The sequence below is a fragment of the Lichenostomus cassidix genome, chromosome 4, assembly GCF_008360975.1.
Source record: "Lichenostomus cassidix isolate B80296 chromosome 4, HeHo_3.0, whole genome shotgun sequence".
Classification (NCBI taxonomy): Eukaryota; Metazoa; Chordata; class Aves; order Passeriformes; family Meliphagidae; genus Lichenostomus; species Lichenostomus cassidix.
Genome location: NC_139484.1, coordinates 28,860,636 through 28,883,151, shown reverse-complemented (window position 1 = coordinate 28,883,151; position 22,516 = coordinate 28,860,636). Strand labels below are relative to the sequence as shown.

General features: G+C 38.2%; 1 protein-coding gene across 5 annotated transcripts in view; it reads right to left on the bottom strand.

The window, feature by feature from the left end:
• Window positions 1-22,516, bottom strand: part of TMEM131L (transmembrane 131 like) — a 79,247-nt gene that overhangs the window by 16,688 nt on the left and 40,043 nt on the right. For 2 of the 5 annotated variants that reach the window (XM_085058540.1, XM_085058542.1), the window contains exons 8-22: window positions 17,486-17,563; window positions 15,465-15,618; window positions 13,295-13,353; window positions 12,828-12,936; window positions 11,773-11,878; window positions 10,975-11,128; window positions 10,156-10,326; window positions 9,772-9,841; window positions 7,862-7,979; window positions 7,181-7,322; window positions 6,064-6,173; window positions 4,353-4,425; window positions 2,108-2,250; window positions 1,347-1,489; window positions 849-1,035 (exon numbers count right to left, since the gene is read on the bottom strand). In XM_085058540.1, the coding sequence (XP_084914666.1) occupies window positions 849-1,035; window positions 1,347-1,489; window positions 2,108-2,250; window positions 4,353-4,425; window positions 6,064-6,173; window positions 7,181-7,322; window positions 7,862-7,979; window positions 9,772-9,841; window positions 10,156-10,326; window positions 10,975-11,128; window positions 11,773-11,878; window positions 12,828-12,936; window positions 13,295-13,353; window positions 15,465-15,618; window positions 17,486-17,563 (1,817 nt within the window). Of the gene's footprint in view, window positions 1-848; window positions 1,036-1,346; window positions 1,490-2,107; window positions 2,251-4,352; window positions 4,426-6,063; window positions 6,174-7,180; window positions 7,323-7,861; window positions 7,980-9,771; window positions 9,842-10,155; window positions 10,327-10,974; window positions 11,129-11,772; window positions 11,879-12,827; window positions 12,937-13,294; window positions 13,354-15,464; window positions 15,619-15,915; window positions 16,080-17,485; window positions 17,564-22,516 lie in introns of those variants that run through there. The other 3 variants (XM_085058541.1, XM_085058544.1, XM_085058543.1) reach the window with 2 other exon arrangements.

Here is a 22,516-nt window from a genome sequence, read left to right as displayed (position 1 = left end):
ATATGAAATAATATGATTTAGTATTATTTTTAAAAGCACAGTTAAACTAAGTGTCCACTATCTACTTAAACTATGCAGGTAGCATTATCACATAACAGAGATTAAGCCTTTCAGGTCATCTTACAACAGCAAAATATGTGGGTTTATTGTGACTCTTCACAATACTCTTATTACTGTGACTCATTTTCCTTTTATCAAGGAGGTGCACATGATCAACTCAGTTAATCAACAAAAGCACAGCTGTCAAGCATACAGACAGCATTATTTCAGAAAGGGCCAGGTACTAGGTACAAAACTGGAAAGACAAAGAAGAAACACCAAATTTGTCTCTTCTTCCACTTCCCTGACCCATCTCATTATTCTGCTTTATTGCTGGAAGGTATGACTAGCCTTTCCAATCAGCAGAGGTGAGATTTGTTGTATAGGAAATGACAGTTACTTTAAAACAGTAATATTAACTTTACTTTTGCGTAAGTCACAGTATCTTTCACTCAAGAATAGTTTACAAATAATCAGTTTTAGACTACGTGCAATGTTGGGAAAAAAATGACTAGACTGTGGTTAGGCTACTTGGAACAAGCTAGAGAGTAACAAGCAAAAAAAATTGTGGCAACTCTTTTTCTTTCATTTATTACTTCATAATGCATGATAAAAGCATGTATGCTGCTTTTTAAAACTAACAGGTCATATAAAGAACCGGTATTATATTATTCATATGCTATTGTCCTCCTTAGGGAAATGCCTTTTAAATTTCCATTCAAAATTTTGTGCATGGTATGCTATGGGAGTGTCTGTTCCTGAAATTAATTATTTCAAATTTCCACTACAGTTATTTTGTCAGTGCTTACACAATGCTGATCTCTCGTGATGAGTTCTGAGCCAGGAAAAATTCCTGACAGTCTAACACTTCAAATCCATATCCTTGGCAACTGTAACCATTGATTTTCATTGATGAAATTGTTATAGGAAGAGGCCCAATATTCTCTACTTTGAAGTTCTTCGTAATGGATAGAATTTGCTTGCTGTCTTTCAATTCTTAAAGGGAAAAAAGAGAGCAATTATTTTACAGTGCAAAAAATTATTTTCTTACATTCATAAATAAATTGCTATTTTTACTTACAATCTAATTTAAAAAAAATCCAAAACACATAAGTGACCAAGATTTAATACAGACTGTTTTTCAGTAGTGTATTTCCAGAGTTTTCAAAAAACAGAATCTACGCTTCTCATGGCCAAGCTCTTCAACTTTGAGCATTGTGTTTATGTAGCATTAATGTTCTGTATCTGTACCAGTGCAGAGCAAAGCAGCCAGCTGCACAACCAGAGACCTGTGCCTCCTTACTCACGTCGTCTGCAGTCCATCAGTGTGGCTTCTGGCACCTTGAATCGAAGGGATCCTCCTGCACCAGGGAGTCTTCCCCCAACTTTAAGCAATTCTTTGGCTCCAAAGCCTTCCACATTGACCACATCCAGAACAGTTAAGTTGTTTCTGCCATAACATAAAAAACCAAGCAATCAGCCACTAAAGCACAAATTAAGATTGCAAAATCACAGCTTTGCTCTCTGGTGCCAAACCAAGACAGAGTTTCAGTAACAGAACCAGTGGCCAAACCTGGAGTGATTTCCCCTAAACAGAGACAGGATCACTCTAGAACCAGCCACTAGTGAATTTCACATAGTCAAGGAGCAAGTTTAGCAACCACTGCCATTGGATAATAACTGTGCCACCTAATAAAAATGGTTGCGTCTTCCATAAACTCTATTTTCCTACAAAGACAACCAAGGTTTGGCTGCACATAAGATCCACTGGATACAAAGCTCTTATCATTATGGAGTCAAGGTGAAATAATAGCAAGGCCATGCAATGTGCTTCTCTCTTAACTCAAAACTGCCTCAGTACAGTCACATGTACTTTATAGTCCTCTGACCACATTTCAAGAAAATGAATGACCGAGACATAAGGCACAAACACACTTTAAGGAATTTTTATAAAACCAGAGGTATTCTGACTTTCAAATGTTGATCATTTATCCATGTGCCAGGACTTTGCAAATTCATTTTTACATTGAGTTGCTTGATATTCACTTACAACTAAAACTTGGCTTACCTGATTAAAATAAGGGAAGCTACTCTTTTGTAGTCAAGAGGTGTAAAAATTACACCAACTTTTCTGGTTTCCAGTGGCTGCAAACTTAACCAAAGCATCTCAGAACTGCATTTCTTGCTGATGAGGTCCTCTTGATGTGCATTCTGTTAAACAAAAAATGCACTTCTTACGCACAAAAAACACAAGTGTTTAAAGATGTCAATAAAGAAAGCACTGTATCACTACTTAGTACCACATAAGATATTTTTGGCAAGGTGCAGAAACTGCTAACTAACTTGTTATACTAAAGTCTTTCATTTTGACAACATAAAACATCAGATAAGATTGTTTATTTGAGCAAAAGTTCATATTACTGCACTTATTATGAGGAATGTATTACTTCATTATTTAAAACAGCTTTTATTTGCCTTGATGGTATAGAAATTATATAGCATCTTTCATATTCAAGGAATTCTGAAACACTTCACAACACAAGAACTGACAGTGCACTGATTGCACAGGGAAATGTGGCAACTATTATACTCTCAGTGTATGACACAACTTGACTGAAGTGAGAAAGGGACTGCTGGCAAATATGCTGATCATTTGAGTCACTGGAAAGAAGCCAAAGTGAATTCTCTACTATATTAATTGAAAACCAGAACTACCAGAAGTTCACTTAGTCTGGAAATAATGTAAATTTTGTTTGGTTTTGTTTTTTGGTTTTTTTTTTTGTTTTTTTTTAATACTGTTTATTCTTTCTGCATTTAAAAAATGAAAATAGCCCTAAAATTTGCTCTTCCAGAAGTGGGGTTCTCCTCTTAGAAAGGGGTGATCAGATACCTGCAGCAGTCAAAAAAAATTCCGAAACAGCCTCTTGCTTCGTTGTTTCTCAATTTATGGGTAGTATTAACAGCTTTTCTGATCTTTTTCAGTTTAAAATGTTTTTACTCTTAGTCTATTTTATGAAAAATAAGACAATAAAACTATCAGAACCCACATTTAATAGCCACTATTAAAAGCAAGCCATGTATGGTATTTGCAAACTTCCTCATGCCCCTTTCTACAAAGACACATATGCACTCAAACGTGAGCCTATCAATTCAGTGCACATAAACTGACTAGGGAAAAGAGGACAAATGAAAAAAAATTTAAATATTAACAACTACTGATCTGGTTAACAAACCAAGATCCATCTCCCATGTGCTGAATACCTATCTAATCATGCATTCCCCACAGCTCTTTAAATCTAATGAAAGACATGTATTGCACACACTGATGTGACGATCCACAGCTATTTTTCCATTTGGTCAAGAGTATGGTGAGTGGGATTGTGGAAACTCACTCCTACTCCTATGCTACCTTGCTTTTTTCAGAGTGTGCCTACAGGCTAGGATTTATGAACTGCTGTCTCCTCTCTTTTACAACTCTTACAACTGTTGCCAGAGAGGAAAGGTCAGCTTTGATTAGTGTAGCAAACACAATCTTTTCTTTTTACAAGGTACAAATATTTCATTAAGATCTTAAAGCATATGTGCAGAAACATGTATCTACACAGGACATTAAAGATGAAGCTGCAACATGCCCAAACAGCAAAGAAAATACATTAATTTGGGGCTTTTGCACAAACAGAGGCCTAAGAAGAAATTCTCCTGGTACTCTGGAGAGTACTCTGGTCAACAGATTATGCCAACATCCCTGATTACAGTGTTTTCTCTCTTTATGTCATCCATGACATCATGACATCCACGACACAGCATCTCAGGGTTTAAGCACAGCTCAGCACTGGTGTGACACATTCAAGTGTTACCATACTCATGTACAAATCAGGCAATGGGAACCAGAGAGAACCGTGGAATTCCAAACCTGAATCCACGAGTTGCAATGGCATGAAGCTGAAATGAAGAAATCTGCTTCCTCCTCCCCTGAACTACCTGACACTATTTCCCTCTACTGAAAAGAACACCAGCCAGCTCCTGACATCCCCAACTCAACAGCCTGACACTTCATGGTCAGCCTGTTAAGTCCCAACAGCACATACACACACACTTGCAAGCATGCATGCACTTCCTCCCTACAGCTGTATTCAAAACAGACTCAAATGATGAAAACAATTAACTGCAAAGATACAAACCTGCCAAAGAATCAAGAAAATACTGTGAAACAGCTTTAAATTGCACTTGGGAACAACCCAGAAGCAGCAGAGCTAGAAAAAGCTTTCCCTAGTGTGTCAGACCACTTCTGCTACCAAAATTAGCCATCTTACCCGGTGAGAACATTCATCCATTAGCCTGAATTCGGTGGTTGTGAAATTAATAGCTTGCGCATTTATGCCGAACCTAAATAAACCAAAACGAAAAGTTAAGCATTTGAAACCCAGCCTGTCAGAACTGCATTGACTTATTTTTACATGCTGGCATCTACTCCTAAATAAAGACTACTTTTACAATTGCATTTTGGCAGATGTGAAATATGGTGGAAATGTGGGTCTGCATTTCAACAGAATACACTGCAAATCAGTTTTATGTGGATTACACACACTTGGAACACATTAAAATGGCTGGGCATTTTAGGTCTGCCAGCTAGAATATTGTAAAATATCACAATCAAGAAGCAGAATTTCTAAGCCACACAAACACAAATTCCCCAAAGCTTTTTCTGCTAGCATAACTGTTAAGAAATAATCATCATTAAATCTCAAATAACTTATTCAAATATCCTCCTTTCTGCACATGGTTTGGGACAAATTCCTATTTGCTTGCAAATCAAATTGCAAATCCAATTCACTTCATTTAAAGCAGTTGATTTTCTTTGCCTAAGTGCAAATTATAAGCATTTGACACTAAGATATTAAAAACGGACATAAGAAAACCAACAGGTAAAATGTAGATTATAATAAACTGATGAACCTCCAGCCAGTGAAATGAAAATTCACTTGTCGCAACTGTCTATGACATTAGCTTAAAAAGAACCAGTTAATAGATGTGATTTCTGGTAAACTTAGAAGATCTGCAGAAACAAAAGTCTGAAAATACAGAGAAAATGTAATTGCAAACCACTAGAAAGACTCTATGTGGAAATCATATTTAGTATGCAAACAGATGCAGTTATTAATGTGCATATATATTCACAGACATATATATGCACATACATGTACCTATGTAAAGAAATGAGGTTAGGGAAGCAATTACACAAGGATTGGGACCCCAAATAAACAAGTTACACCTAAGCACAGGAGTAATCCCACTGTCTCTAACCAAACAGTCCTACCAACTATAACATTTTTTCTAAATTAAGTGTGACAGCCAGGGCTTATTTTGGTGAACTTTGGCTCACCTCACCAGGTCCCTTTATTATTCATCTAACTCTTCTCTAGATTTCTCATTAAACCATCTAAATTCTAAAACAGAATGTCCAAACCAATGCAGAAACATTTACTTAGCTGACCCTAAACATTTAGGTTGAGGTTCCTGCCTCTGGACCTGCATTTTTGTTCCTGGTTTCTGTTTGCTCTTCAACCAGAGCTATTACCTAAGAAACGGCCAAGAAGAAAACTCTTCCTGGTGGGATGGTTCAAATACCTTCTTTTCACTGATCTGTCTACAGACTCTATAGATAACAACTAGCATTGTGAGGAGATGCACAGCCCCAGCTCTCTCAGTTGTTCACCTCACCTGGGCAGCTTGCACTAAGCCTCAGATCCTAGAGGATGACCAACTATAATTTACATCTGGCAGACACAAACTTGCTTAAAACATGTTCAATTTGTGTTTTATCAATAATGAGGTACATTAGAAAGGCATGCACCATACAGGGAGCTGCTCTGAACATGGCTGTATCTGCCAAAATCGGTCAGAACATAATCCCCACCTAAGTTACACTTTGAAAAACTAAAAAAACCCAAATAAGCAACAATCATAAGGCATAGGAAATAAGATCTTTTAAAAGGGAAAACAGTATCCTGAGATAGTTATTACCATTTGTTCAGCAGACTCAGTGAAGCTTGGGGATCAGGGTAGTAAGAAAGAGGCAGAAGCTGCAACGTAACTGGGAAGGATGAAGGGTTTCTTAGTACGAAATATTTTACCTAAATAGTTTGGAGGGGAAAAGAAAGAGTTAAAAACTACATATTTGAGAACTGGTTGGTAAAATAATTCAGCACGGGTAATATGATCTGCATTTTCAAGGGACTTCAATCTGGTTTCTGTCTTAATGCAGTATAATCATACATGCACAAGACTGCATGGAACAGCAGGACATGTCACCACCATGTCATAATTTGCAAAAACAGCTCAGAGTGCATTTCAAACCACATCTATGAAAATACAGACTGCCCCCACTCCCCAAACAACCCTTTCGTCGCTTTCATTTGGATTTTGATTTATGCAGGCACACCTGAACAAGGCTCTTGCACAGTAGAAAGTGAAGTTAGTGAGGTGCCACCCTTTCTTAGAGAATGCAAGCAGGTTATAAAAATTACTGTAATGACTAACAATTAAATTGGACAAATGGAATATTAAGGTAATTCACAATATGTGCATATGAAAACTATTTCCATATGACTGGTTCTGGCCTAGGCTAGGTTAGTAGAGAGCTAAAACTGACAAAGAAGAAAGAAATAACTTGTCAGCTTGGCTGGAAGATACATTGCTCTGTAAGTGTTGTATCTCTCATGAATGTTTTACACACTCCTGTTACACAAGGCAGTGGCATGAGGAAGGCCATCCTGTAACCACGTGTATCACTAATGACAACACACCCTATCCCTACTTCCATGTCAATTATTTTACCACAAGCATGTAACTGGTACAATGAATGCAAAGAAAGTTTTAACAACTACAAAAAATTGTTGGTTAAGACCTACACTGCTTTACTCCTGTCCTTGTACTAAAATACTACAACTAGGAAGCTAGGAAACTTATCAAAGAGCCAAAGGGATACAAATTTAGTGTCTTAAATTACATCAAAACACTAATTTACAAGCAGTATGAAAATGCTACGCAGCACCAAATATTAACCACAGGCTTTGTTATTTAATTAAACAAGCTAAACATACATCAACTCAGAAAAAAGCATTGTAACAACCATCCTCACCATACTACTTTTAACAGCTGTGGCACTGAAGTTGAGTGTAAGGCCAGGCTCTGTAGTCAACCGTGGCAAGAAAAAGGCAAAGGATTCCTCTTCAGAGTTCTTCTGCTGAATAAAGCGAGCCGGTCCTAAAATACTTCTCCTGCTTTTGGCAAAACCAGAAAATGTTATTTTTTTTCTTTCACACAAAGAACACCAACAACAAAAAGATTATTTGCCAGGACCTATAACTGCATCAACTAATCTTTCCTTGAAAATGGTCTCTACAAAATCAAGTCCATAAAGCTGTAACCTAGTAGCAGAGAGTCAGCATAACTTCTGTGTATTGTGGGCCAGGGACTAAAAGCCTTGAAAGCCATTCAAAGACCCTAATCCAGAGAAGACTACTGTGCAACCTGTTGATGAAAGATTCATGCAACTCCATAAATGCTCTGGTAAAACAGGCTTTGACTGCTCTCATGCTAGGTAGCCCTGGTGAGATAACTAGTCAGAATATTATTTACATTCTGAAGTTCAGGCAGAATGTCTGAACTTATGTCTGGCAGTGCCTTGAAATGAAAGCTGGGGGTGTCTGGGGTGCTCTGAAACTCCATGTGCTTCAAGAGAACTAGCTTAAGTGTAGAAAATAGTCCAAAATGTTTTGTTCTAATTAAGAATACTTCAGGACAGAGATTCTGTACAGACCTGCATGCTTCCCCACGTCTTATTTTTTGCCATCTTTCATAAAGGTCACTTGCAAGCTCGGAATCCACATCCCAGGCAGAATGGTCCAGAGAGAGACTCTTCTGCCAAAGCAGATTTGCTAAAATGACAATAGATTTTTCAGATTTAACAGAGATAATATTGGCTCCTCCATCAATCTACTTCTGAACATGAGTTATCAGTATCTGCAAAGGGCCAGACCCAAAAATAAAAAAGGCAACCCACTTTTCCCCTTCGAAGTCAGAATATTAGAGGATATATACATTATTTTCCATATCAGATTGGCTTTAAGAAATACATCTGCAAAACCAAAGTAACTGCACATACAAACAAGAGTATAGTTATTGCACAGGCTTTGTATGCTCTAGGTAAGCCCTTTTCATTGCTGCTACTTCTAATAAATGCTATTGAAAAGTAAACATGTTATCAGTAGTCTACACAGTACTTTCCACTGATGGCAGGAAAGTATCAAGATAATACACTATACAGTGGTAAAAAATATAGTATCATAGCAACAGCAGGGAGCAGAACAATCCCCACAGTTTGCCAAAAATTGTCTTTTCATTTTAGCTTCTTTTATAGATGCTGACAGTTTTCTCTAATTCTTCTTAAGATACATTGCAAGGCTTTACATCAGTCTAAAGATTAATGCCTTTTAGAACGTTAGACTCCCATTGGTTCATTTTCACATAGCAGGAAGCTGTTAGAAAAGCAAACGTCTTTTGAAAGAAAATAAAAATTACTTCTTTTGAAAGTGAATGTACTTTATTTTATAATCCTTAAAGGAATGAATTGAGATTGGTCATTACTGGAACAATCCAACTGCAATTTCTTTAGGACAGTATTTTCAGGCTCATGAATGACACATTTCTGTTTAATAAATATCAGTATCCTAAAGCAGAATATCTGTATGCAAAGATCTCATTATGTGTATTATTAGAATGAAAATAAAGTAAGCAACAAGGATTTGGTTGTATCAGTCATATCCTTGTATACAAATTTTTTTTAAAAACCAACAAAAAACCACCAAACACTTGCTTCTAAGACATGTACCTAAGCATTCATGTGTATCAGTAATTGTTCAAGTCACATATTTCTGTATGTCACCTCAATTCTCCTTTTCACATTTGACCGACTACTATTGCCTTCTTCATATCCTCACACAGAAATACATTTTATGAAATGTCATCTTGAAAACACTTTCAGGAGAGCACTCTAACATTTAAAGCCTATGGTACCAGCTGCTTTCTGAAACTCCCTACTGCACAGAGAATAAAAACCATTACACCACTATTCTGCTTCACATGATACAGTGTTAAGGATGGTGTTTTATAAGCCTGATAAACCATCTTTTGCAGAAACCTATGGAATTATTGCTGTAAGAAAAGGTAAAGAGAAGGCCTTCAAATTTAACTCTGGATACAGGTGGATATTAATCAATGATTTTCTTTTGTTGTTTTTCATCAAAGTATTACAAGCATCTGGGCCCAGGTTATGCACATTTTTTCATAACTTTGAGTTAATGGACACTTTTACCATTCTACCTCAACATCTCTTGAGAAAATCTGTATGAAGAAGGAAAGAGCAATACACCACCAATGAGAACTCATAGGAGAGTCTTAAATACTAAAATCCAAAATGAAAATAATGTTTCAAGACAGAACAATAGCTTAGCACGTGCTATGGAATTAGATGTTTGAAATACCGTACCACGTACTTCAGTACCCTCAGCCATTTATATACTCCCAGAAAAGTAGATGTTTTTCAAAAAACATAAACTAAGTGCTTGCATGAACAATCTCCATATTCTTATTACAAGTCCTGCTATATAAAATGAATTTTCAACAATAAAACTACCGTCAGATGCTAAAAAAAGTGTAAGACGAGCCTACCTGAATCAGACTTTCCCAGGTAGCACTGAATATCACAGTGGGCAATTGCTTCAAAATTAAGATCTCCCTGCTGGAAAAACAAAAGAAAAATATGACAAAACAGAACAAATTTCAGTTTCTCAGTGCATAATTTCATAGAGTCAAATATGAGAACTAAGGACTAGAACTAAGAATCAAGAAAATTAAGTGCCAAAACAACTATAATTCTAATGCTCTTCTACTCTGGGGATTTAACTTCTCAAGCTACAGATCAGTTTACCAGAGTGGTCTGGTACTGAGCTTTTCTTTCAGGACTAGGAAACAGTTTTCTGGCCTGAGAGAGACACTGCTGCAGTTGGATTTGTAGTGCCTAATAATAATTCAACACACAACTGGATACAATACCTTGGACAAAGTTGAATATATCTGCAGAGGTATTTCAAACATCACTCCCACATTTGTGGACAAACAAATACTAGAGAGCACATTCGTTACAGTGTCTTTCACACTGAGCTTCAAAGAAAATACATTCCAGCAGCCTGGAGGTAGAGTCAGAGCTTCAGCGAAGTTCACAATCTAAAAAGAATCAAACAACAGCTGAATTAAAATTGGTGCAGCATTTACTGGTGCAGGTGGCACCTTGAAGAATATAAACTTTCTCTTCCTTTGAGTTTTTGCTGTTACTACATGGTCATATGTGCTCATAACTGATCCATACGGTACACATATGCAAATCTCAATAGCAAAATATAAAAAGAGCCATTCAGATGCCTACATCATGTGCTTATTCATAAACCGGATTTGCCTGAGTTGAATCAAGCAGTTGTGCGAGTAAATTATTGGCTTCAAAACTCATCTATGCACTAAGGACTTCCACAATGAAGAAATGCTGAATCCTAGAGAGCACAAACACACATGCAGCCATTCTGAGAACAGAGTAATGGTCTGTAATTTGATGCATCTGTAGCTGCAACTCAGATGAAAGAACAGTTGTTAATAAAACAATACGAAACTAAGCTGGACAGTGAATAATGCCTCTTGAGACAGGTTAACCTAATAGTTACAGATGTACATATACTTGTATATACATTTACATATACATTTTTAACTAATTCCAAACAGCTCTGAGAACACAGAGTTTTTCAAAGAACCTATTTTGCATGTCAAATGTCCGTATCTTTAAATCAAAGACAGAACATTGTATGAAGAAGAAATGAAGCTTACCTTTACTATGTTCTTTGTTTCTCTGGCTATGAAGACTTCATTCAGTTCAATGCTGAAGTAAAAATTATTTGTAAACCATACAGACCAATATCCTGAAGTATTATGATGTGGTTCTATATGAAACAATGCTGCAGAAGGATCTACATCAAAATACCTGTAAGTAAATACAGAAAAAATATAAATACACCTGCTATTGTCCTTGAGTACATAACAAGTGGTCTATACAAGAGAAGATACCGTACCATTCTCGTATAATGAGGCTCTTCTAAGTTTTTATGGAGAAGAACAAAATTATTTATTTGGGAATAATTACATGAGAGTAAAAAAAAAAAGAAAAATCACAAGAATCATATAAAAGAGGTAAGCAAAAATTCTACTTTCTTGTTATGCTATAGTACAACATTGCCCACTGCTTTGTGATATAGTAGGCTGGATAAAACTGGCAAAATATGACTGAAGAAAGAAATTACTTCACATTTTTTCTAAAACTATCCAGCTTCTGCGTTGCATTAACAAAGATGCTGGAAATTTTGTCATAGACTAAGCAACATTTATATGATATGAGCTGCTAAGGTGTATCTTCTTACTGGGTCCTGAAATTCTTCTTGGGATGAAATACAGAACTATTGCTTGAGATGTGACAGGTTTGTTTTAGCAAACACAGCAACATTAGGAAGAAGCCTCTTCACTGACCTTGGAATAAAGGACGTTAGCTTACTCTCTTAAAAGTAAGGTACAGTATTTCCATTATAATATCAGTGAACATTACAAACAAACAAAAATCCACTTGCAACCTACCCTTCCATCACAGGACAGAAAAGACAGGCTTTGAGTGTTGTAGTGCCTTTCAAAAGATTGTTCTTGTTGTTGTCAGAGTAAGGACTTTCACTGTCACAGGATGCAGCTGGGAAAGATCAGACACACAGAATACATTAGCCAGAAGCATATCCACAGTGATTTTCACAGGAAAGTTTGCAAGAATGCTAAAAACGGGGAACCTTGGCTGGTGCAATCCTCCCACAGGTGAGTAAAGCACCTAATTGTTTAAGTCCTGATTTTCAGAGGCTTCAGACCTTGGCTTAAGTATTCGTGAATGCTAAACACCTTCAAAAAATACACACACAACAAGGCTGCAAAGAGCAACCTGAACAATTTTAACTACATGTCATTGGCATAGATTCTTATTAATCAGTGCACACTGCCTCCTTTTAATAAATGAAAAACTGCTCTGAATAATAGAATCACTTAACATAATAGTCCCTTCTTTCTTCTTATCCACCCATGTTTTTCCTAGGAAAACCATGTCTCAATGTCATTATTAAAGCAGCCTGTTTCACAAATGTTTTAAGTCTGTACACTGCAGTCTAGTGGTCAGAATAGGAAACAGGCTGGAGTCAGAAATGCTTAAATGACAATCTCTGCTCTTCCACAAACACGTCTGGTCTCAGGCAAACCACTTCAATGGTCCTGCCAAGAAATGTTATAGAAAATGACCACCCAAGCACAATAGTCTTTTAGAAAACGTATTTGAAACAGAAAAAACCCATCAACTATAAAAGGATGTAGAAAAACCATATTCAATAATTATGCTTATTGTAAAACCAGCTAACATTTTAGCAAATGGCTTTTTTCCCCTTTTTCAACCATGTATAGCTTACAGCCTTTGAGCAGCATAAGAGGAACCACATATACACAAAGATGGTGAAAACAATTAGCAAGAAGAATTCATTCTCTTTCTCAGTAAAGTCCAGACAAGTTGATTTTGAGATCTTTCAGGGTCTCTGCTGAAAAAATATACCCTTTTTTCAGCCATCAAATCCTGTTTAATCATAGTATCTCTAAATATATGTTACCTTTACAAGGAATAGAAGCGACTTTTGTGAAGTTAGTAGATGATGAAGATAGCAGTAGTGGCTCAAACTCCACAGGTGATGTGTCTTTTTGTGACAACTGTCGTATTTCCTGCATGAAGACAAGACAAATGATTTTTGTAGCAGTACTACCATTATTAGTGTTGCAGCACAAGTATAAGTCAATCTTCTTGTCAAATTTGCAAGCCACCATCTGCCATTTTCTCATATCTTTTAAATTAACACATGCATTTTTATTCAACTTAACAGCTCTTAAGTCTTAAAAAAAAAAAACACTATCACTGAACTTCAACATGTCATCTCAAAGATCTATTAGACATTTGGGCATTCTTAAAAAAATTTGGAAGTGTGACATTTGCCACCAGCAAAATCAATCTGCTATTAGAGAAAGCTAAATCCCCAATCAAATTCAACACCCTAAGTTATGACTTCCTGAAGTCCATGATTACCTGTATATGCACAATGCTGTTTCCAGAATGCATGATATACACATCTACTGATGAATGACCTGTCCAAAAGAATGAATACCGAGGTAAGTTCACCAAGGATGGAAACACTCTTGTTTTGTCAGATACTCGTATGAAAAGCAATCTCAATTTAAATTTTAAAATCTTTGTGTGACAGACACCCTTGTAAAAAGGAAGAACTATTCATTCACATCTTGAGCTGGCAAACATTTGAGAGAGGAGTAAAAATTCACTCAACAAGATTTCTGGCCACAAATATGAAGGAAAGCTCAAACAGGGAACCTTCATTATCCCCTAAATCCTAGATAGAGCACAACTCCCCCATTTCCAAGGGGCAGGGAGACAAAAGTTAACAGCTGAAGGGAAGAAAAGCTGATGATGAAGTAACTTTCTAAGGGCCAGTCTATCAACAGCAGGAGAGAATCCAGTAAAAACTGTTGTGTATCACACACAGCTGAACAAGATCCTGGCTTGCCTGCTTTAAAATGCAAGCACTCCCAGGACATACTGTGAAGCTGGCTTCAGGGCTTTGGGCTCAAATCAGGAATGGTCCTATCACCTGGCAGGTAGCAAACTATTACCTAAAACAACAGGAGACAGGGGTAAACACAGCTTTCAGCAGCTGCTAAGGGGATACAGTTGTGTTGGGTAACCACCCTTCGTCACTGGCAAAGCCACGTTCTCGTCCACACGACACCAGGAAGATGTAGAGGACCAAAAGAAGAGCAGCAGGACAGAATAACATGACCATCATACTACAGTCACTTCTACAGGGAAGATAATGTGAGTTTTCACCCTTGCTTATGCTTGAATTAAATCAATATATGCAGGCTGACATGAAAGGATATTTTCCAACCTGGCCAGCCACAATTCCTAATAATGTGTGTGCTTTGCTCAGCTGCTTGAAAGCAAGACTGCAAGTGCCAGCTTCCAAAGGAGGGCTCAAGGTGTTGATTATGAGCTCTACATATCCCACAGCTGTTTAGAGCACATACTCCCCTTCAGCCTTTCCAGCTGCTTAGTTCCCCTGCGCAGACCCTGCCTACCTGCTGTCCCACTCTAGGTGCTAACTTCCCACCAACAGCTAGTCTAAAAGGCTTATAGGACCAACGCCTAGCACAGAGAGGACTTGTTAACTGCACCACATTTAAAAGAAAACAGCCCTAAAAAAAGCATGCTTCTAGTACTTTAACCACCGAAAGTGTTAACAGTGAGCACCCTTGACAGAACAGATGGGAACAATTTTCTACCAGCATCAGAATAAATGTACATCTACAACTCAACATAACAAAGCCCTGGCATCTCACTGGCAGGGAAACTAGTGGGTAAATACAGTGGGTATTTCAGTTTCAGCCCTGTGAAATATCACATCACAGAACAGGCACAAGGGAAACAGTACATATTGTAGATATTGTTTTGTATATATTGTATCCATTGTTTTGTGACTAGATTTTGAAATTCATTTCTCAAAAGACAAAAAGATCATGTTTTTTTCAACTACTATGTTATAAAATATTATTTTAATCTGGATTCTAAAGCAGTTTCTTCTCCAATCAGAAAGGAAAACTGGCAGAAACGTCTTAAAAAAAGCTATCCTAATAGACTGCAACGCTCTATAAATAATTTTAAATCCCCTGGATTTAGAGGATTTGCAGCATAAAGAAACTGCAAGGAATTGATTGTTTTGCCTGTGGAATTCTAGCTTACAAGAACAAATATGTGCACATCGGTATTACCTCATTACCCTACTTTCCACAATGGCTACTATCCCCAGTACTGTATAAACTGTTCTGCCTTCACAATCCCATTATGGTCAATTTAATTAATGGGAAACCAGAAATGGAGTTGGAGAATTCAAAGGACCATGTCATCTTTCCATACTATTTAAGCAGATGCATAAGCATAAAGGGACTGAAGAATGAAAGAGATCTGGTTTACAACTTTACAACTGTTACCTTTATGAAGAAAACTCTGCTTATGATAACTCTGCCCCACAGAAATTCTCTGCAAGCGGTGTTTAACTGAACTTACTTTGTTTCCCTTACTTGTGAAATTAAGCTGTCACTGAATTCGATTCAATTTAGGGTATCAAACTGCAAACTTCATATAAAACCAAGTTGTATTACACTTAATAGGCGGATATAGGACTTACCTGAGGTCTTTGTTCTTTCCATTGCTACATAAACTACAAAAAGATTCTCCAGTAAGTATTGTCTGTGCTCCATGAAATCTTGCTGGGCATTTTCCACTCTTACTGTTAAGCTCATTTCTAGCAGCATTGGGTCATCGGACATAAAACAGCAACTCTGGAGCGAGACAAAGGGATATGGGGGGTGTGTGTGTGTGATGGGGGATAAAACAGAAAAAATTCATTACAATAAGGTACTTAGAGAAATTAATCAAAGGTATTATCTAAGAGACAAGGTTTCCAGCACCAAAGTGCTGGCAAAAGAGAAGTGATTAGGACCTTTGCTAAAATCTCAGCAGAAACCAAACATAGTGCAGGTACAGAGAGCACAGCAAAAACAAAGACAAAAACAACTAAAAAAGGACAGTGAACCTCGAGAGAATGTAAATTTATAAACTGTCTCAGTCAGTCTCACCTCAGGGACTGCAAAACAGTTTCCTTTGTTAAATCCTCTGCCTTCAATAAAATGTGCCATAAACAGACTGATGCATGTGTCTTAATGGTAGGAAGACAGTTCATGTTCACTGGTCTGTTTATAGTTAATTTTTCCAAATCCTGTGTTTTTGTCTCCATTTCTCACTGAAGTAATTTTAAGAAAACAAACATACATGTACAATTCTTAATAGGAAACACTGCTGTCTGGCTAGAATACTTCAGAAAAATACAAATAGAATCTTAGTTCCATCTAGTAGTGGCTGCTGTGAACACAGCTAAGAAATAGCAACTACAAAGACACAGATACCATTTTGCAAAAAAAATTAAAGCAAACAAAGCAAAACAGAACTAGACAATCAACAGGGAATAACATAAATTGGTCCTGCATCAAACCACAAGGGTCACTAAACTCAAGCTCTGATGCCCTACCAGGAGGACTAATTTGCTCAGGACAGAGGAGCAGGAGAAAACTGGCATGTGAAGTGTTCTCAGAAGTACAGCAAAACACTTCCAGCTAATCTCAAGTGCCACAAGGAAGTACAGCAAGACTGGGGAAGTGCCTGAGGATGGGATGCCAGCTCCCACCTCACACAGCATCAAAGAGACCCTCAGCACTTGAAATGGCTTCCAGGAGCAGGAGAGGAGGCTGCCATGGAGACTGGAGCACAGGCAGGGTGTACCCTTGGCAAGCTCTGATCAAAGAGCAGACAGCCACACTCCATGCAGCCTCCAAGGTGCAGATGCACCTCCAGCACCTCAATGCACTGCAAGAACCGAAGGGGGAAGCGAAGCAGCACAGGACTGCTGCCATGTGCAGCATCCAGGAACACAGCTACGGAGTCTGAGCCTCATCACTCCTGCTGAAAGAAGTGCCGCTGGCCGAGTGCGGAGCTGTGTCTGCCCCAACAGCACACCCCACAGAGCCATCAGTGAGCCAGCACCCCCCTGCTGGGCAAGGACACTTGAGGAGAGACAGCAAGAGGACACTCAGTGGGCACTGCCCAGGACAAGGAGATGACCTACTGTCCTGAAAGCTCAGTGCTTTTGGATGGGGCTTTGCTGCTAACACACTCGCCCCTCCTCAGCTTTGCCCAGCGCCATGGCCGCCCCCACAATCCCTGAGAACACAAACCAGACAGCCCAGGCTTCAGCCTCTCAGCTCACTGATCACCTCTCAGTGTGAACCAGACACTTGTGAAATGTTTCTGGACAAAAGAAATTACAGAAATCTAATCATTTTTGTGCCTCACGTAAGTAGTACAACACCTACACACCAGAATGCTTAGACTGTTGGACTGGTTTTGGTTTCAGGTTTTGGGAGATTTATGGGGTGGTGGGTATCTTTTTTCATCTCCTCCTCTCCTGAAGATTTTAGTGTGATATGTGTGACAATTTGTATCACAGATACAGTTTTAGAAAAGCACAATTCTCCTTCAAACTGAGTCACTGAAAACTGCATTGTTGCTAAAACTTCTGGAGCACTGGAAAGTGTCCCTTTAAGTTTGACTTAAAATAAGAAGACTTAGATATAAAATAGTAATAAAGCATACCTTAACTAGCTGATATGTGTCATTAGGTAAACTGCATTCAAGGTGAACCCGTAACAGACTGGCATTCATAGTTTCTGTCTGTAAGAAAAAGAGTGAACATCAAGCACATTGTTTCAAATGTTATATAAATCAAATTCACACGACATAATTTATAAAGATAATAGAACTGCTTCCTCATATACACAACGCAGCAATGTAAGGAATTTTTTCAATACAATTAATCTGTACAGTAGCCCAGCAATCTCCAAATCTCAGAATTCCATCAGTATATACTTATGAAACTATTATTACACATGATTATAAAATATTTATACAGCATCAGCATGAGAACTCGTATAAATTTTGTTATGCCAAAAAACTGTATTCAACAGAGCCTTTGTGTGTAATATAAAAGCTTATTTCCTTGTTTCCTGTGTATTTTCTTTGCTGATTGGATACTGAAATACAATTTCTAGGCCAAGAACATAATGCTTCTTGGACATGGCCTGACACATAATATTCATGCCAAAATGGGTGGACAGAAAATACTTGTTTTGCCTTTTTATTGACTAGAATAGGAAAAGAAAAGAAAAGAATAGGTGGCATTGACTGTGCCAGCTTGTAAAGCACTCATAAATCTAATAGGGCAACAGCACTGACAAAGCCAAGTATAGTTCGTGAAAGCTATCTGGAAATCTGCACTGCCAAACACAAACTGCGCAGACAGTGTATCTTTATTCTAAGTTATTAAAAAAAAAAAAGCCAGAATCAGAATGGCAGACCTGTCATTCTATCAGTGTCTTACTTACAGCTAAATTTCATACTAATTTTGAGGCTGATGTGGAACCCCATCCTCTCCTTCTCTTGCAATACTGAAATATCTGAGTAGGGTGTCTGCAGGTTCAAGTTTTTGAAGGTGTTGATGAAACTGACTTTAAAGAATTTCAACAATTTGATGCTGAAAAGCAAAAACTCTGAAGGAACTTCTGAAAGTATTTAGCACCCTATTTTCATACCTCTCCACGTAGACAGGAAGAAGGGAACAGGCAGTGGTACGGGAATAGAGAGATTTGGCACAAGCATGGCATTTCACAGGCTCCAGTTTTATAAAAGCACTGTCAGAAGGAAGCCAATATCTACATTCCCAACTCAACAGAATTTCATACCAAAATGACTGAGGCTTCACACAAGAGGGCGATGTAGCCCCTGCAAAGGTGGTTAGTAGCGACCCAAATCCTGTCCCCAGTGCAGCTTTCTGAGGGACTCCGACCCCTGCAAACTCCTTTCTTTTTTTTACAGAACTTTTTGTCCTTATCAGATTGTGAGAGCAGGAAAAAAACCCACGGCTGCTAATGGTGTTTTAACAAGGCAGCAAGATTACAACTTTGGGGGTCATTTTCTGATCAGATAAAACTTGAACTTCCCTTCTCACTGCTTCTTGAAAGAACACTACTGCTTCCATGGTCCTAAATAAGGATTTGTTAGCCCCTATTCAATGCCATTGTAGTTTAAAGTAATTTAAGACCCCACACCCCTACTAAAAAATATCAGCTACATCATATTTTTCCAGCTTTTGTTTTTCTTGACCTGGCATAATTCTAACACGGGAACTGCTGTTACCTTAAAATTGAAACTTCTAACGCACAGAGTGAGGAAAAAATGCTACTGGCATGTATTTGATGTTGATCTATTTTCTAGGGGAAATTTTTCTTTGGAAAGCTATCTTCAGAAAAGGAAATGGGTTTGCATTTCTCTAAGGCAGATAATAATACGTAATTGTCATGCCCAATGTATTATAGCACTGGCAGGATGGCTCTGAGTTAACCCTGAAGATAATGCATCTGAGACGAAAACACTGTCAGAAGCAGAGTTTCCAGTCAGAGAAATCCAGGACTATCTCCCCGCAGTGCAAGCACTCTATTTATACTGTAAATGTCATTGCTAATGAATCAGACCAGAGAACTGAGTTATGCAGCAAATCTTTGTACCAAAGGTAAATTGAAAAGGAGAGGCACAGCAGCGCTCTGCAAAGTGGTACAACCATTGCCACTTAATTACCTGGTGCCTCGATTTTGTATTAGATATGCAGGCGGACATAACTGAATGTACACACACACACTCTGCACCCACAAATCCTATACGAATTGAACAAAGACAATTGATAGAAGCCACACAAATTAAATTCTTGACAGTTATGGTAAGTTCTCAAGTTTAAATTTTAAAGAAATAGAGGCCTCTTTCAATAAAACCCTAAAAACCTGAACCATCCATCTGGTTTGCAAGGAGCGTCATTCCCGACAAAGGTCTAGGATTTCCGCTGGGGGACAGTGCAGCAGGCAATTATTTAGAAAACAATTCACCCATCAATGAAGTCTCAATCACACATGGCTCTCTAAAAGATTTTAGAATATATTCCTGTGTCATTATCAGAACTGTAGAGTTCAAACCACTTTCTGGAGATTTGGCTACAGTATCATTAAAAAAGAACAACACTGAACAAGTTTCCTCTTCCTCCTGTAGGCTGATTCCTCAAAGTTTCTGTCCTGGACAGTCCCTGCCCTAAAGTGGTATTTCCACTCTGATTGGTGTTAATAAGCTGTCCCTGTAATAATGATTCAGCAGAGTTTCATCAGTTTTGTGCAGGCAGTTATCAAGACGGCACACCAAGAAAGCTCTACTGTCTTTCTTCCTTTCTTCCCTCTCCACACCCAAGCACCACACTTGTACATGTTTGCTTCTCTGATCCTCTGCCCACCAGTGCAAAACATAGCTTAAGGAGTGTTACGCTCCTGCCAGTGCTTGCAGTATTTCTCAAGTCGTTGGTTCATAAACATTGAACTGCTCTGGGAAGTCAGCAGTGATACCTCTGTCTCCTATGGTAAGACCCTCTATCCTGCATGCCAGCCTTCCACTGACATTTCCACTATCCTGAACACAGCGAGGCAGTGATGCAGCTGCCCTGTTAGTGCTGTCCAAATATTAAACAACGCCAAAAACCAGGCAACTATAGCGAAAACTACACCCAGAAGCTGGGTAAACAAAGATGACCTATATGGGCTCCACCATCTGTTACAGCTTAGTGGTAACTAGCCACTGCTCAGTGGCCACGTGGACATACTACGAATTCAGTGTTGGACACAGTTCTTCTTTCCTCCCAACAAGCTAGACATGAGCCCAGGAATCCTGGGATCCAGGACCACAGGCAGGTCGTGCTAGTCTTGAACCCTTCAAAAGCTGAAACTTTGAAAAGAGCAACAGAAAGATGCAAAAATTCAACAGTAAAAAAAGGCAAGTTTGCCTTTTCTTTCTGATTTCTTATTAAGCTCAAAAGTTTCTGCTTAAAAATATGCAGGAATGAAGGAGAAAAAAGAAAGGCTATTGTGCTTTGCCCATTAAAAGATAAAAACAGCCCATAAAATTTACGGAAATTCATTTTCCACAAAAAATTCAAACACAAACCTGTTGCATATTGTATTTCCAATGGAAACACTACTGCCAACTTCCATCTATAATTGCAAGGTATATGTTATATTTCCAACACAAACACCCTACAGTGGCACAATTTCATCCATATTGCTATTTACAATTCTGTCCTTCAAAATAATTTTTTACAAATTGAAGAACCTGGAAAAGGGGTGGTTAATTTGGTTTAGAAATAAACAGCCCATTACTAAAGATACTACAGAGCATGGACTGTTCAGCTTGGCAAAGTGAAAGCTGAAAGTTCTCATGCCACCTACAAATGCTTCTGAGTATAAGCATCAGAAGCAGGAAGTTACATAAACTAAATGTGCATCTTAAATATAAACTGGCCACAAAGCAATTTAAATTTGAAGTCAGGTGTAGGTTTCCAACTGTCAAAGGAATGGTTATTTGGAGTAACAATGCCTCCAGTAATTCTGCTAAGTCTCTTTACCTAACATGATGGGACTAAATGAAGCCAAAGTTTTTCTGGCCTTGTTGACCAAGGATGTCAGTATTACTGAAAAATTTAAACACAACAACCTTTAAAACAGGAGACAACAGAGGCAGAAAATAGACACACACCATGCAGCTCTCTGTCTGAGGTTTCCAAGCAGTTATCAGTAGACTTCAGAGGTAAAGACACCTTCAAACTAAACACTGTCGCCCAAGGCGACAACTCAATCGTCCCAAGGTGACAAGGGATGCACAAATGAGGCTTATGCTATCCTGAATTTACCCTGGTATGTTATGTCAGTTAAAAATAAACAGGGGAAAAGAAATGTGCACAGTTAAGTGAGTATGACTGGTTTGGTTTAAACGCTTTTTCACTACAAGCCTCCATTGTACACGTAACAGTTATGTATCCTTCAGCTTGTCCATGTGTAGTTACTCACTCAAACCTCATCAACCTCTCTTCCTTCTATATCTTCTGAGCTTAAAATATAAACTGCACAAAATAGGATACCATTTTTTTAATGGGATTTGGATCAGAATATAAGAAAAGTGATTTGAAGAAGACACTTCTGGAGAGGATAGCTAGCCATAGAGAAACATTCTTCTAAAATGAACCCAAACTTAAATCATAAGCTCCTCTACAGTATTTAGATCTTGTCTATCACCTTCAACAGTTGAGGAGCCCATTCCACTGCTGCAGCATTTCTGCCCATATTGCTAACATGCAGTGAAGAGTGTTTCCTCAATTACAGCACAGCACAGAAAAATTACAGCCAGAGCTTGGAGAACTGAGTCAACACACTCTCCCAGCTCATGTCCTACCACAAGAGTAGTGCCAGGTGGTATCATGCTGCACTGCTGAACATGACCTCAAACTTGTATTCCATACAAATAAAGAACAGGATAATGTTTGTCACTCTACAGTAAGGAAAATGTCAAATGTTCCCCAAAGCTTCCCTACTCAGAAATTGAGACTTAACTGTGAAAAAGCATGTATATAACTTTCAGATACTACCTGACAACCAATTGAGCTAGATGTGAAGATGCAGACATAAACAGCATCAAAAAAATCCTTCTCACTTCTACCTCTAGCACCCCAAATTACAAAACCTGAAGATTTTTGCTTCCTTTGAA